The 16,860-nt window shown below is 40.7% G+C and overlaps 1 protein-coding gene across 1 annotated transcript in view; it reads right to left on the bottom strand.

The window, feature by feature from the left end:
- necab2 (N-terminal EF-hand calcium binding protein 2) overlaps positions 1-16,860 on the bottom strand; it is a 71,195-nt gene that overhangs the window by 1,438 nt on the left and 52,897 nt on the right. The window contains exons 10-12 of the mRNA XM_029522970.1: positions 4,052-4,164; positions 1,035-1,112; positions 188-279 (exon numbers count right to left, since the gene is read on the bottom strand). Coding sequence (XP_029378830.1) covers positions 188-279; positions 1,035-1,112; positions 4,052-4,164 — 283 coding nt within the window. The remainder of the gene's footprint in view (positions 1-187; positions 280-1,034; positions 1,113-4,051; positions 4,165-16,860) is intronic.

A 16,860-nucleotide genomic window follows, 5' to 3' on the forward strand; every position in this document is an offset into this window, starting at 1 on the left:
TAGGAAAAGTGATGAATGCAGCATTGAACAGGTGAGTGATCGCTGAATATGGAGACTGAGGGACGCTGTTGGACAGCTTTAGGAGGTGAGTTGATGCCGCCTGCTATTTTGACCGATGATAAGGTAAAGTCTGTTCACAGGCCTTATTTTGTTTTCTCGTTTCACTCTGCAGTATCTCAGCACTGACCTGGCACGGCTACAGAGGACACGGACTCGGGCTGGCACAGTGTGTCCACCTTCACATGCTGAAAGGCTTTATTGGGGGGCGACTGGAGGTGCCTGGAATCAGAGGAGAGGGTGAGAAAACACACAAACAGCTTCACACACACATCTGCAAATGCTCATGAACACGCACACGCACGCACACACACACAGCTTCCGAATGCCTCATCCGGCCCTTTGCCTTTACTGTAAGACTTGAAATATTAATGGCTGGAAGATGCTCTGAGCGGCAGAGCAGAAAGTCAGATCAGCAGGCAGCTACATCAGCAGCCTCTGCTCACGCCCAGCACCATCACTAAATCATCAACGCAACTTGAGTGCTTTAGCAACTCAGGGGGGTGAGTGAATAGGCCAAGAATGCTAATTAAATGTGAATGGAGGAATTTTTTCCAGCAGGCTCATGACACTAATGGAGGACATGTGGGCAATCTCTTCATTTGGCAATCACCAATCAATGAAAACGACAGCAGGAGGGAACGGCATGCTCGGCTCCAGAAAACTCTCTGAGCAGGCAGATCGCTGACTCAAAGACAATTCCAGAGAGAAAATGGATGTCCGCGCTCAGTAATTACTTTTAATACTTTAAAGATGGCTCAGGTTGAAGAATGAAAGATTTCGCAGCAAAGTACCTCCCTCAGCATTTACGCACAGCCTTGTTCATTTCTCTTTCATCCAGCAGGAAAGCTGCTGTAAACCCGACAACGCTTAAATCTGAAAGGCCTAATTCCTGGCATGAGTGACACACATTAGTGAGGGACTTGGGTTTAAGATTGAAATATTCACTTTTAAGTCAGATGTAATTGAAAACTCACCTCTTCCACTCCTCCTCGCCATCCCAGAACTCGTAGACGATGAAGGATAAACTGTCCGGCAGACGGACCGCGGTCACGCTGGACAAAGGAAAGGGAGAAACAGATAGATTAGCCACAACAGAACAGGGGATGAGGATAGGATAGGTTTTTGTTTCAGGGAGGGAAAAAAGATGGTTAAATATCCCTGCACTATATTGATATCAGAGGACCAACACCAAGATGAGGGTTATCTATAAAAATGAAACTTGCGATATTACAGCATAATAATGTGTGAACAGGTCAGAGCAAGTGGGTGTTTGGAAGTTATTGGCCAAGTCTATGAGGCATTTTATAGGGAACACTTTGCTGCAATGAACAGCAGCTTTGTGTCTTCCTCTGGGGGGGCCTGAATGTGTTGTGTGCTTTCAACAAGGTGCCGGAGATAATCTAGCGGGGCTCTTCGCCCGCGTTCACTTAACAGTGTCACAGAAAGTTACAGCAGTAAAAATAACATCCAGTAAACAAAAACATTTAGACGCACGTCGTTTTGGAGAGTAAATCATTCAGGTTATACAGAGAACAGGTGCTCAAGTCTGAGAGTCAGTTTTAGCATTTGACACAAGATCTGACGTAATTTTGAGGAAATCATTTGAGGTACAATTACTGTATCACAGCACACGAGCGGCTCTGGCCTCAGTAAAAACTGGACATTGGCACCGACGCGATGATCGCCCTCATTTTATTCAGACTCAACTCCACTATTAGCATTTACAACTGTTTTGTGATTTTCTGGCTCTAAGCACATTTATGTGAGAGGAGCGGAGCAGCTGAGGTTGTGTTTATGCAGATCAGATGGCACAGTGTAATTTGGCTACTTGTTTCAGCATGAAATTACACTTGCATTCAGGCGGGCTCGGTGTGCTCCAACAGAATCAAAGATTCAACTTTCATGGTGCAAGTCTCTTCTGGTCCAGGTAGCTCCAAAAACAACTCAGGACACAATATAATGCAGTGAACTTTCTTCTTTTTTTTTTTTTTGCTGCAATGAAACAGATTCACCTACTTCATGCAAGATTAAATGAAGAAATAAGGAGAGAAGGGTCTTCTCCTTTATGTGTCATCTATTTCAGCTACCTCTTAGCTAAAGTTAGGTGAAAAAAGGTGAAAAATCTGCAGCTGAACACAACGACAATGACAAATGACTGCGTTGTTGCACCTGACTGCCTCCTCCGCCGAGTGAGTGGAGCATTGAATAGTTCATTGTTAAATATATATAATTAACATGTAGTCTTCCAGGGCTTGTTGGCAGCTTGCCTAAAAAGTTTTATATTTTAAAATGTCCTTGGACTTGAAGTCCGTGTGGTTGTGTGGACAAAGGGACTGATTTGGTTCATATATCTAAATTTGCAGGAATTAACAGACCAGGTGCTGAATGTTGACGGGAACGAAAGAGATTTTAAACTGGAGGCTTTTAAAGGTCGTCCAGGCCCGAGCTTCAGCGGGGGGTTCGCTGCAGGGCTCTGACTGAATACCATCATCGTGAGACACTGAAATGCTACAAAAGCTCACAACACAAATACAAAATACAACTTGCCCCGTTCTACTTTCCAGGCTCATGCAGTGAAAGGATTTCAGGATGGCCTCTCCCCAACAGGCACCAACTTATTAACAGATTTACTGCCTGTTCACAGCTCACAAAATGGAATCAAGTTGGTACAAATATAAAAATATGGATTTATTCTTCTGACACTCTGCTCTCAATGTGTTTCTCACCGTTAGACCTTGATTTGATGGTCCCAGTCCCAGTTAAGTCAGCAGCAGTTAAAACTTTGTGTTTACGTAGGAATGAGCAGATCGTCTCCTCTTTCCACTTGGTATTTTCTCCCCTCTGTTCCTGGCAAAAGCTGTTTTTCCTGACCACAGCTCACACAGCTAAAGCTGCTGTGGTCAATATTCTTACATCAGAAATGGATCACGTGATTATTAGCAAGTAAACCCACAGAGAATTATTCTGTGTGTTTGCAATTTCTCCCAGGTGGACACAAGACATCTCAGAGTGGATGAAAACGGACTCTGCTTACTTTTGTTTCTTTGATAACTTATGAACTTTATCTGACAGTTTGACTTTTTAAGTTCTGATTTATACTTTTGATTTTGTTAGGGGTGCCAGCCAGCGCTCTCTTCTGGCATTTCAAATAGGTCAAGCTTTGTTTAGCTTGTGGATGTTCTCACTTTTAAGATGTTAACCTCAAACCACAACAAAGACGCACCAACAAAATGCACCCTGCTCCCCCACTAACACATTGTGTTTTAGTTGTAAAAAAAAAAAAAAAAAAAAAAAGCTCAGATTAACCTTCTGCATGACACAAAACCAAACAGCCAACACATTTGCTGGATGTGAAAAAAGGCAACAGTTTATCAAAGTGGTATCAATGTTTCTGCTTCCCTGTGTAACAATTTCTTAGAGGTTGAGGTTTTGCTTTTTTTTTTTTTTCATAAATGAAATTTTATTCTTTATGGAGCATTGTAAACTTAATTCTCTCCCCTTTATCCCAAAGTGCAGTCTACAGTAAGTGGAACGAGGGACTAAAATGAAATGGCAGAAGTGCGACGGAGGGAGAACATGAAAGTCTTTGCCAAGGGCATATGCAGAATATGACTCTGGGATTTGGAGGAATCTCTGTGGGGATTAGATTGTTTCACACCAGCCTGAGGTGCCAAGATGGAGGATTGCAATGTTTCTAAGTACAGCATCGGTATATCAGACCATATTACCGGTTCAGTATTATGTTGTCCAATATTAGTATCCAAACCACCTGTGAATTAGATCAGGGGCGTGTAACAGGGAGATTGTGTGTGGATTAACGCTAAAAAAACAGCGATACACTCTAAAACCAAAGAAAGGAATACCTAATGTTGAAAAAGTAGGCAGAAAACAGTGAGGTCCTGACACTGGAGCTCATTAATCATTTAAAATGATTAAGGTTACGGTGCCGCACTGTGCAGCAGCTGCAGTGAGCAGCAATAATGAGACTCACTGAAAGCAGTCTCTCTGAGTGGAGACGTTCTTCAGGTACTGCTTCAGAGCCTCACAGAACTCGCCAACCTTCTTCTGGGAAACCACCATCTCCTGACGAATCAGCAGCAAGGACTGCAGACAGACAGACAGACAGACAGACAGAGACAGAGCAAGGGGTCAGTTTGTATATTTGTGTAATCTGTATCTGTTATTAAGCAGACAGATATCAGTACAAATACATTTCTCCTTCACGTGTCTTTCAACCCAAAGTACATTTACTTATTTCACCTTTGCTTTGCCAGACTGCTCAGGTTGCATTCACTGCTGCGTGTTGTGTTTTAATAATGAAATAATAAGCCTGGAGAAATGTTTTGATGGGTTAACACTTTTCTCAGGATCAGGTTTAAATGCAACCACTCCACTGACCTACACGTGTTTGTGTGTGAGATTCCTCAGTTTGAGCTTAACTAACTGCACAGGGCAGCAGTTCCCTTCCCAGAGACCAGTGTGTGTGTGTGTGTGTGTGTGTGTGTGTGTGTGTGTACATGGAAAAGACAGAAGTGCTGTACAATTACAGCCTGGAGGACTATTTGCAATTATTTCTATAAATCCCACAGCTTCTGTTAGTTTGTGGAGAGCTGCTATCTTCAGCTTCTCGTGTAGCTCCCTACAGCGTAATTAAAAATTCATCCACTATGACCTAGATGAACAGATCTCACTGAGACGTCATATATATTCACACACACAGATACAGTATGTGCATGCACACTTTTGCATGTACACACTTGCACATCAGCTAAGGTTACATAATATTCATTCTCTCTCCTACACACACACACACACACACACACACACAAGACTGCTGGATTATCAATTCTTAATCTATTATTTATAAGTAAAAAAAAAAAAGCTGCCAGTTTCAGCCATCAGGTTTGTCAATCAAGCTCTCACACGCACACGCATGCACGCACGCAACCTAAATTCAAGCAGTGGGATCCACTTTGGGTCTCGACTGCTGTGTTGTGCATCGAAGAGAGAAATCTGCCAGCAGACAGTCATCTTCTGTTGGATGTGACTCTACAACATCCAGTTCTTTCCCCTTGACTGATATTTGCATCACAGACTTGACTCCGTTATCCAGAGATTCTAATAATTGCCACTTCCTAAACTCCAAAGAAAGCATCGAGGTCTCCCATCATGTGTGGTTACCCCCAACTAACGCACAACTTTAACAGCTGTGTTCGGCGGTGTTTGCGTCCCGTCTTACTCGCCTATGTGACTTCATTTTTGCTTCATCTAAGCCTTTCTTTTTTTCCTCTTCTGCCTCTCCTGTCCTTAATGCCACTCTCCTCCTCCTCCCCTGCCTTATTCTGCCCCTCCGTTCCTCGTTGTGAGCCTCCTCCAGAATACAGGGGACATTAAACACTGTTTACCTGTATGGAAAGTGCTGCTCCGCTCTGTGTTTTAAGCCTCTTTGGAAGGTAAACAGTGTAGGTAATCTCTTGGGACTACTCTTTCATGTCGCTGTCTGGCTCTGTTTTCAATATTTCCTCTCCATTTCTCCATAATGAGAGCTGACAGTGACTGTGTACGGAGGGACGGTTGCTGTTATCAGTACATATATAAAACATCAGACCTTGCAGCTGTTGAATAACTAGAAATGATTGCTTTTTGTTGTTTGTTGACATCCTAATAAGAAAGCTCTCTATATTTAGCAGATATTAGCTACAGTTCTTGCAACTTGCACACATGCAGGCTTAAAGTATTCATCCCACCTACCCGCATCCGTGTGTGTGTGTGTGTGTGTGTGTGTGTGTGTGTGTGTGTGTGTGTGTGTGTTAGTGCACTTCAATCATCTGGACTGCCTAATTTATTGACACATGGCAGCATCCCCGGTGACATAAAGACATAAAGAACATACATAAAGAATTGGAAATGAAGATGCGTGTTGCAGGCGTGTGTGTGTGTGTGTGTGTGTGTGTGTGTGTGTGTGTGTGTGTGTGTGTGTGTGTGTGTGTTATCTATGAGGCAATAATTGCATGGGTGCGTCCGAACAATGATTGAACCTGGCAGGTTTATACCTGCTTTAAAGTCAACCTTAAAACATGGCCAAACACACACACAGGCAAATATAATAACACAGCCTACTCCATCAGAAACACTACATTACCCAGCAGCCTCAGTGAATCTGAACACTTCCACTCCATTAACCATCCTGTTTCCCCTTATTACCAAATGACCGTGATTACATCTGCTGTCACCTGGCACCGTGGCCCTGCAGAGGAACCTCTAACACTCCACATCTGTCTTCACCGCCGCTCTAACCTCTGCGTTAATGGACAGCATCAAAGCATACATCACGTGTTCCGCTGCAGCTTTAGGCGGTTTTATAGGGAAGTCTGTGTGGCCGAGCTGGCTGTGACAATGAATCTGCCAGAAAACTTGCGGAGTGCATCAAGGCCCAGTTGTTGGCCCCTTACTCTTACCCCTTGGTCAAGTCTTTCCCTCTTGGACTCCAGTAACACAACTCAACTCAAATACAGTCCTTTCTCACAGCTGTTCAAACTGGCTTCCTTCCAAATGATAGATCAGAAACTATTATCACAGGTCCAGACTCTTCCAATGAGCACATTTCCCTCCCTTCAGGGTCGGCGCCGATAAAGCCCTAATCACTGAACCATTTAAAGGAAGAAAAAACTATTCCTTCAGCTTTGATTGGGTATATTTTTTTCCACCCTACATGGATTAAATGGACTCTCAGAGTCTTACTCACAAGCTAGGGATATCTGGAACAGAGAAATATTAATTCTCCTCATTTCAGCTAATTTAACTGAGATGAAGAGAAAACATTTTGGCTCTTAAAAAGTCGTAGAGAAAAATCCTTCAACAAAAAGTCAATGTGTGCAATTTGTGTGTAATTGCAAAATATCAATGCCGAATTTACTGTGCTGTTTGCGCTACAATGGCCCAATAAAAAGACTAACTAACTGATGACTTTATTTTCTCCAATCCATTCAGTAAATATGAGTGAGTGAGTTAGATCAACATAAAATGTTCATCTTTCATTAAGCTACTGCAGCAGTGTTTACTTAATTATCCTGACATTAAACGTCAGCCTGCATTTTCCATTTAGGTTATTAAATGTGACATTTATTCAATTATTAAATGCACTCCAAGGCACTTTGTATGCGCAAAAACATGCAAAATTAGAGTGCCTGAATGGCACCAACTTTACATTTTCCATTAAAACACCTGAAGTTATTCCTGTAATCAGAAGTGATAATAGGAGAAAGGAGAAAACATGTTAATTAACATTGTTAATGTCATCATGGATTTTGAACACTCACTGACTCTTCACTTTGTTGAGACCGGTCAAATCATATTTTTCCAGTTTTCAAATATTAAGTTCTCAAGTTTGAAGATTTCAACCTTCAACAAAGCTATTCTTCTGCAAACAGCAATATTTTTTTAGATGAGTTTCAGTGTAATCATGGATGCTTGTCAAAATTGACTTATACAAATAATTTAGCTTTTTTTTTTTTTTTCAATAACAATCCAACAAAAGAAATTTTTCTTGTTGGGAATAATAAAAATATATTAATAGTTGTCAACACAAAATAAAACTAAATCATAATTATTCGTATCCACACAAGCAACGGAAAGCAATAACGGCAAAAACTCTCTGGGCTAATGAAAAAAAATAAATAAATAAAAAAAAGAGCTGCGATTATGCTTTGTTAGAAAAATGCAGTGAACTAAAACTTATGTTTAACAGTTTAATAAGAAGCGAAATGGGATTTTCTTGAGAGACCTGCTTGTTTTGAAATTGTCTATAGCTCATTGCTTTCTCTCATTTACAAACTGCCTTAAGCTCTCAATATCTGTGATATAGTGTGTGTTCAGTGTGTGTTCAGTGTGTGTTCAGTGCTCAGTGTGTTCAGTTTACAGGACGTTCGGTGGCCTGTATAAATGTGAAGGACTGCTGTCTTCTCCTGCTCCCATTCATCTCACCCCCAACGCCGCCTCTTCTTTCTGAAAACTGCAGCTGACATTTCACACGTTTCACAACTCAACAAAAAACTATTAACGCACAATTTATTCATAGGCCCAAGTTTTAGTTTCGATATTGATTTTTGTAGCAGGTGTTTACTTGTTTTACTTATTTTAATAAATTTTCAGTCAGAAGTTCCGTTCAAGTGATTAATGTTAAAAGCAGAGACGAGTGACAAGACCAACATATGTATGTGTGTGTGTGTGTGTGTTGAGTAAGCTGCGGTGGGAGGGATGTGAACCCCCCTGGGAATGAAAATGGGAGCAGGAGAAGGATGTGTTATTTGTTATATAGTGAGGAAGGGAGGGGGAATCAATCTAGTGTTGCCATGGGAACTAGGAAATACCAGTTTTCATCTCACACCTCTAGTCGTTCTCAATTCTTTTCACCTTCACACACCTCCTCCATTATGTATTTTCCCCTTTCCTCGCTTCCCTTCATTGCCCCATTTTTTTTTTTTTTGACATTGAGGCGTCACATCATTCAGTCAGCTTCATTCAATCTCTAATTTTCATAAAAATCCTCCATCCAAATGTCGACACCCTTCTCCTTCTTCATTCTACCTTTTACTTAATCATCACCGTCTCACTTCCCCCATCCTCATCCACTCCTCCCTTCTTTCCTCTCAGCTGCTGTCTCATCTTCTCAGTCTGATCTCAAGGATTCCCTCATTTATTCAGATAAAACAGGACAGAAAGAACCTCCATTAATTTCAGGATCGTTTGCACATCTCTCCTCGGGCTGCAGTAACAGATGACTTACAGTGTGCTGACCTGCTGACTGCAAAAGGAAGACAAAACGCCTTATAATAAACAAAAGTGGTTTTTCCTGTCTGTCTGACACAGCTGTGTTCCTTATTTTCCATTTCATTAATGGAAGAAGTTGTGGTTATGTAACAAAATTTCATTTAAACTTAACCTGATTACAAGTCAGCGAACAACGCTAATCATTCTGGTGCCTTTTAATTTAATTTCTGGCTCAGTTTTCACCCTTTTTTGGTCTCCACCGACTGCTGAGAAAAACATTTGTCTCTTTATGTGTCTTAGTAAGTTGCTCACTTTGTCTCTCTATATTTTTTCTGGGCGGGTGAACACACAGGATTTATCTGAGCTGCTTTGGTTAAGACTGATTCATGTTTCTAGAAGAAAAGAATGCTGAAGAGCTAAAGTCCAAAAGAAATAAATAAAAAAATCCTCCACAGGGAGCTGCAGAGTCGGACGATAAATTTCATGACGAGAATCCCCTTTTAAAACATACTGACTGTTCAAACAGAAACCAGTCCTCCATCCTGATCTACTGGGCCCTTCGTTCCTGCTCCGACAGGAGAAGTTCATCATTTGGGTTGAAATAAGTAGCTAATCCATCAACATTAGACTTCCGTTTGTATCAAAGTGTAAATCAAACAACATAAAGTTTTACGTGGGAATCGAACGTCCTAAATCCGTCCACCTAACACTAAACTACCACGTCAGTGTACCTCTGGGTCATAAGAAAGGTGGGCAGTGTCTCGTTTTGACAGTTGCTCAGTCCAAAGTCATGCAGGTGAGAAAAACAGGAGGGTTCTGACATGAAGCTGTGGATCTGAGCGTGAATGGCCAGAAATGTGAGCTGATGCAGCATTTAACCTGAACCTTTAAACTACTGTACAGCTTCACTGTGTGGAAACATTCTGCAGCTCCCGGCTGTTACTGTTCATCCTGCGATCACATCTCAGACAATTTCTGCAATTATGAAACTGGCTAACGTGTGTGCTGAAATGCAGGTGGACAGCTGCACTGAGCACTTAAGTTTCACAATGAACGGAGGTGCTGTGGGACTGCACACCTACTCATTCATATATTGTCTGATAAAACACCACAACTCACAGCTGAGTATAGGGCAGTCACATTATTTTGCTTTCTAGGTCTCAGAAAATGGCCATTATGCATCCTGTAATCCACCTTAATAAAGCGGTAAATCATTTCCATCCATCGTTACACCAAAGTGAGTCGCTGTGGTCAGTCGCACCCAATCGAAGAGGCAGATGGTGATAATACAAAAGTGTGTGAAATATTTAAGGACACTTTTTTTTTTTTTTTTTTTAAATCTGTCTCACACTGACAAGAGTGCCCGCCCTCCTTCATTCCTATGATTCCCTCTCTCATCTACATATCTCACAAACCAGCTGTGAACTCTATTCATCGGGGGTACGGCTGTTCTGTAAGGACCTCACTGCCGTCCCAGCGCCCTCTGTATTCTTTCAGAACATGTTACCTTGATTGTTAATATGCAGAACACTATGTGCTGTTATATAAGCTGCGCTGACCTCCAGGTGCTGATTATCATGAAGCATAACAATTTTGCTCGTTACATCGCATAGTATTCCAGCTCTGTCTCTGCATTATCCCAGATGAGCTTCTTTCTTGCCTGCCAATGAATTTCTTCCAACATCAATTTGTTTATTCTTCCTGTTGATTTTCTTTCTATCTCCCAGATGTTTTTGCAGGTGACACCAAAATGGTGTGAATATTAGAGACGTCTCTCTGATGGAAATCACACCTTCTGTCTTGTGCTTTTTAAATAAAAATATTATTTAAGACATATTGTGAGAGAAATTTGTGTATTTCCACCTTGAAACTGCGCTGAACCACTGACAACTGATCGCATCAACTTGTGGGGATAGAAAGTGGGAAAAAGCTGCTGACTGCACTAACTGCTCTAAAGCATCTGTTAGTTGCCAATTTTGGCTACAGCAGATTTATCATCAGAGCCTGAGTCGAACTGAAGTGGCTTATAAACCTCAAAGTTTAAAGAGGCTCTCTTTAACCAAGCAGCAGAAATAGAAATCCCATGACAGAAGGATGTTTTAGTTTCTATAGCTACTCACCTCTTTTCAGATAACTGCTGAATCTTTTATGTAACTTTCTTGTTTAAATCCTTGTAAGCTTGTTCAGTAAGTCTCTCGTTCAGAGAGAAACACATCAGGGATTTAACCATTTCGAAGGGAAAAAAAAAAAAAAATCTACTCTGAAAAAGCCACCAGATATGTGACCATGGTTTCTTTAATATACCTGCCTCGATGCCTTAACTGCCCAACTCTGTCTCTTTCTTTACGGTACCTCAGTAATATTGACATTGGGGCTCTCATTCACTGAGTCCTGCATGTGAGTGAACTAAAGCTGTGCTGACGCCAAGAGACTGGCACCGACTGCAGCACGGCACTCTGAGCTGGTTGTGGATACTTTGGGTAATTGCTATTTGCTTTTATTCTCCCTACATCTTCATTCGCTTTTACAGAAATCTACCGCATTACATCTTGTTATCTTTGCTTGATAGGCAGTACACGGTTTTGTTTTGTCAGTGTGGGTAATAAATCTTCTAATTTGGAAACCCAAACTTGATACAACCGTTTTTTTTGTTTGTTTGTTTTGTTTGTTTTGTGCCGTTAGAAGAGTTTTAGTTGGATGACGCACATGAAGACAGGCAGAAGGAAAGCTGTCAGTTTTGCAGGATATGTGGACTAAATATGTGTGGGGGGGGGGCAAACAGGGAGAGGAGAGGCGGAGTTGCTTTGTGGCTGATTATTGCACACAGGACATTGAATGGTTATTGAATTTAAAGAGAAAATCTCTAGCACCAAGAGAACAAACAGCCACCAGAGAACTGGAGCCGCTCAGGGAACAAAGTGCCACCGTTCAGGACACATCAAGACCGGAGACAGTGAAACGACCCAGATCTCATAAAACTCCTCTCACCAGCAGAAACTGTCCCACATGACCGATTCTGATGTTTTATATAAACCAGTAACATTTTCTGAGATGAATTAGTGTGAGAATATTAGCTGAATGGAACAATTACACATAATCCTTCTGAAAACCTTCAAAGATGTTATCATTTTTATCATTTTTATCATCAACTTTGCTGTGCTGAGAGCCAAATTCATTCGGAGTCATCCTTATAACAGCAAAAAGGAAAAAGAAAAGCATCTTTCTCTTGACCTAAAGGTTAGAGCTGGTGTTTTATTTTGTTTTTTCACCCAGTATCCTTGTGGCACTCACACCCAAGCCAAATTGTTCCTGCAAAAATAATAAACCGTTCAAAAGAATAGCTAAAAAAATGGGCCATATAAAGTTTCATTAAAGAAATTCTCCATTATTTTTTAGTGCAAACTGCAAACAGCAAAGGAAAAAAATATATATACTTCCCACTTTATCTAAAATGGGGCAGAGGCTAAAGGGTTTGTGAGTTAAGTTGTCTCAGGTTTGACAAACAGAATGCTTGTGATAAAAACGAGCTTCTAAAATTCAGTTTCACAGCGATAGTGAGATTAAAATGGTCATACATAACTTAAGATGGCGCTTACATAATCATTTCACACTTGTTAGAGATGCTACACCACTTTCACACTTCCCAGCGTTTTTCTACATATATCCAAAGATAGCGTTTTGTTCCCTGAGGAACCTCCACTGAGAGGTCAGAGTTCAAAATCTGTTTGGCAGGGACACTTGAGAATGGGGAAATTGTTTCTGAGTGTAGTTAATCATCCTGCTGCTTCTTTTTCAAACCAATCATTATCCTCCTTCAAAATTTCAGGTCATTATTCCTCCACAGAGAACTGACCCTTGAAAGCTGACATGCTAATATTCACTGGGTTCTTTGATACCGGAGCATCAAACTGAATTAAACAAATCATTCCTCACTCTTGTGTGTTTTTCCTCTGTGCTTTGACACAACCTTCGGCTGTCAGTCAGTTTTTGTCACTTCAAAACTCCTTTCCAGAATGATACTGTACCTCACATAATAAAGAAATAAATACATCAATGAAATATGCTTGTGTGCTTCCCAGATTTTTCACAATCACACCTGCACACTAAATATGATGATGGAACCAGAACACTTTCAGATCAGCTGGTGAGCACGCTAACCAAAAGTCGAAGAAAGGATGTGATAGAAATAAAAGCAAAAGAAATAAAGTTTATAACAGCGGTTCATGCTAAGGCTACGATAGTGAACTTAACTTTAGGCTAACCATCTCGGCGGACTTTTCTGAAGAACTGTCGACTTTTCCAAATCATGATTCTGACTCTGCACTTATGACAGAACATAAACGGAAACCTGACATAATAAAGTAACATTACAGAATGAATGCCCTCAGCTGAAGAGATGTTGGTGGAACCTATTTCACACCACGTCTGAGTCAGCAACGATTCAGAAGAACAGGCCCACCGGAGTGAAGGCTGCCGTGTTCATATGGATGTGTCTATATTTATAACCTCTTGATTTATTTTTCATGAGGGCCTTCGCAGCATCTCGAATGTCCCTCTGTGAACTTCACTTTCTCCTCTTACCTCCAGACTGTCTGTTCCATTTATCTACATCTTTTTGGAGCATACATTATAAATCTAAGTCATCTGCAGAAATCCTGACTCATCTCTATTCATCACGAAGTATGAATCTGCTTTCTCACCTTCCAGCTTTTCCTTTAGTGTTGTTTTAGCTTTAACGATTCTCCTCTCCTTTGTTGTCTCACACATCTCTTAATAATCTGTTGTAGTTTTTTAATTTATTGTTCTGATCTGCTAATGAAAGTGAAAAGTTGTAAGAATCTCATCTTTGTTGGTTTGGTTGTTGGCAAGTGTGACAGAATATTTGGCCGATAAGTGACGCCGGCCCTAAGGATTAGTTTGGCTCTAAATTTAGAGCCATATCTTTTTGAGAATAGTTCTCTGATCCACCACTTTGGTCCAAACGGAAATTTCGCATTGATTGTAATGAAATTTTGTGCATCATGGTTTCCTGGGGAGGAATCTTTTCACTGCAAAACAGCGTAAGTAATTAAACTAAGCTAAACTTAATTTTAAGACCAATCAAAAATTTAAATTAGACAACGGTTTGACTTGTCTTGAAGAAACCAGCTTAAATATAAGCCAAATGCAGTCCTCTCCCCTCTGATATGACTAATAGTATCCTGAAAGTCACCAATCAAAAATGAATGACTTAACTTCTCACATTGTGGCTGCGTTAGAGTAAATTTTTGGTTAGCCAGCCAAGAAAATATTACTTGACTAAATTTGGATTAAAATAAATATTTTGATGTTCGAGTCACAATAAAAAAACTGTACTGGTTGTAAACAGAGACTGAAAAGCAGAATAATATATAAATAGCAGATGCATGTTTGTGCTGACTACTTTTTGGCTAATTATGTGTATGCATTAGATGCCTGCTCCAATGCGATGGTGAAAAATGGGAGAAAGAATGACGGGTGTGTGCTATGAAAGCCTCAGTCCATTAAAAAAAAACATTCCCCCTTCAGGAGGAAACAGGGCTGTGCTTGGTCCCTACGGCTTTGTCTTTTTCATTCCCTTTCCTTATTTCTATCATCTCTCTTATTACTCTGTAATCTGCCCCCCGCTCCCATTTACTTTATATTCTTGCATCTTCTTCTGTTTTTATTGCCTCTCTTTCCTGACGCACCTCTAAAGGATCCAGAGATGAACTGAATAGATTGCATGTGATTGGTTTCCCCACTTCAAATGACAAATGAACTTGAAGAAACCATCGTCCGTCAGCCGCTCGCTGCTCACTTGTGTCCCCTATAAGTGAAATGCAAAGGCTAATTCGGCGCCACAACACGCAGCTTTAAAGCATTCCTGCCTTCTTTTTGCAGTGTATGATGTTATTATAATCTCAGTGATGCGACTGGTGGAAGCGTCTTTGTGCAGAGGCGCAGGATGATTGCTTTGACAGAGGACTGAAATGGAGAGGAGATGAAGGGTAATCAGGTTTGAATCATTCCACTGGTGGAGACGGGAAGGTCAGGTGGGCCGAGCTGAGGAAGCTAAGGGAGACAGCGTGAAATGATGCGGTGAAGAGGGAGACGACCCTGTTCAAAGGTAGGAGGAACAAAAGGGTCAGAGGGCGATGGTATATACGTAGGATAAGAGGACGAGTTGAAGGGAGAAATGAAATGGAGTGAGGAAATTCCCCTTTGTGGTAACAACCTACAGCATAGTTTGAATTGCGGAACAGAAGGAACTAAATTTATTAACCTCTAACTTAGTTTTCGGAAGCCGTCTGCAGGCTGTGCTTGATCAGTGACTAAAAGGAGGACCCAAAGGAAATGCAATACGTCTCACTTCACTGGATTTATTAGCGCCTGCAGTTTACTTGGTTCACTTTTTGAGGAAATAGTTCAAGGCGCTAAAGGAGCAGATGCAAACTTGGTTTGAAAGAAAGCTCCGGCAGGATAGGGAGAAATAGACTCCAGACAACTCGGTGAATTCATCTCGAGAAATGCACAAGCGCGCTGCCCGGAAATGACTTTGAAATAATAAACCTGTACACTGGAATTGAAGGAAAGGAAAGAAGCACCTGATAATAATGGACACAGCAGCACACATTTTACAGACCGAGAAGGACTGCACTGATTTTATGTTGCAATGGAAGCTGCTTTTCTTTTGCTAATTGTACAATACAAATTTTTTCCTCACGCAAATTCGATCAGTGATTCTTGTAATAAATACTAGCAGCAGCTGGGAACGTTGCCTTTATGAAAGAGGAGGAGCTGGCACCAGAGGTCTGGTACAATAACCGGCACTCAGATATCCTTAATTTTCAAACTCTTCTGCCCAAAATCGAGGCCAATTCAAATGACGAGATTTCAACAAAAAAAAAAAAAAAAAAAACGCTTCATACTGCCTTTTCTTTTTAACGCTTGCTGTTGTAGTACTGGTGAGCTGTAAACACACCGATGTGGAAAATTCATAAAAAATAAGCAGGCTTTTTTCTCCTGAACTTAAACTATTGTTGTTTGTTATTTTTTCCATAAATGTTTAATGGTACAGAGAATTTCTCTGGCTTCAAGCAAAAATGTAAAAAAAAGAAAAAAAAAAAAAAAAGATGAGATTCTGATGCAAACATTATATTTATACTGTTTCCTGCAAAGTGTAACCAAGCCAATAAGCACAATACAGCAAACGTCACTGCAAATCATCACAATTCACTATATATTTGCACAGTACTGCCGCTATCTGAGGGCAAAACACACATTAACCTCTATAAAGGCTGCTGAGAAAGTCACACATGAAGTCAAAGCTGTAAGTTTTTTGTGTGAAAACTGTTTCTGCGCATTAAACATATGAATTATCACGAATTGGCCAAGACGCTAATTAAGGCCAATTGATGTTGAAAAACTGAACCAGTGGGTAAAGAAAAACATGGAATCACAAAGCGTCCAGACCAGAATAGCTGAGCCACAGAAAGCATTAGTGGGTTTTTAAACCTGAAAACATTTCATTTTGTTGAATGTTTAGCACAATTAATAAATCATATCTGAGACAGAGCTGGAGGTGAAGCGTTTCATACATGGGCCTGCTGGAACTTGTTTACTTTGTTCTTTTAGAGGAAACCACCAAACAACCAAATACACCCTGAAAAGCTAAATTGCTGACAGCTTTTTCTTTAATTGCCTCACAGTGTCTAAAATAGATGGTTCCCTTCAAGACTCATTATTTTCACGGGCTTCTCAGTTTCGATTTTATCTGACCATGCAAGTTTTCCTTCTTGTGTGTTTTAGGGAGTTCCTTTGAGATTCTCTATCAGGGTAGATCACAATGTGAAGCTTCTCATTCTCAGTTCATTCAAAATCTCTTTAAAAAAAAATAAATAAATAAAAATCAATTTGCCGGTGCCATGACAACTGGGCAATATAATCAGGACTCTCCTGACTTGCCTGCAGGTAATGGGAAGCCATAAGTGGCTGGACTGCTGTGAGTAAAAGTGCAGTAGGTGATTATTG

Source organism: Echeneis naucrates, chromosome 16 (assembly GCF_900963305.1).
Source record: "Echeneis naucrates chromosome 16, fEcheNa1.1, whole genome shotgun sequence".
NCBI classification, from domain to species: Eukaryota; Metazoa; Chordata; class Actinopteri; order Carangiformes; family Echeneidae; genus Echeneis; species Echeneis naucrates.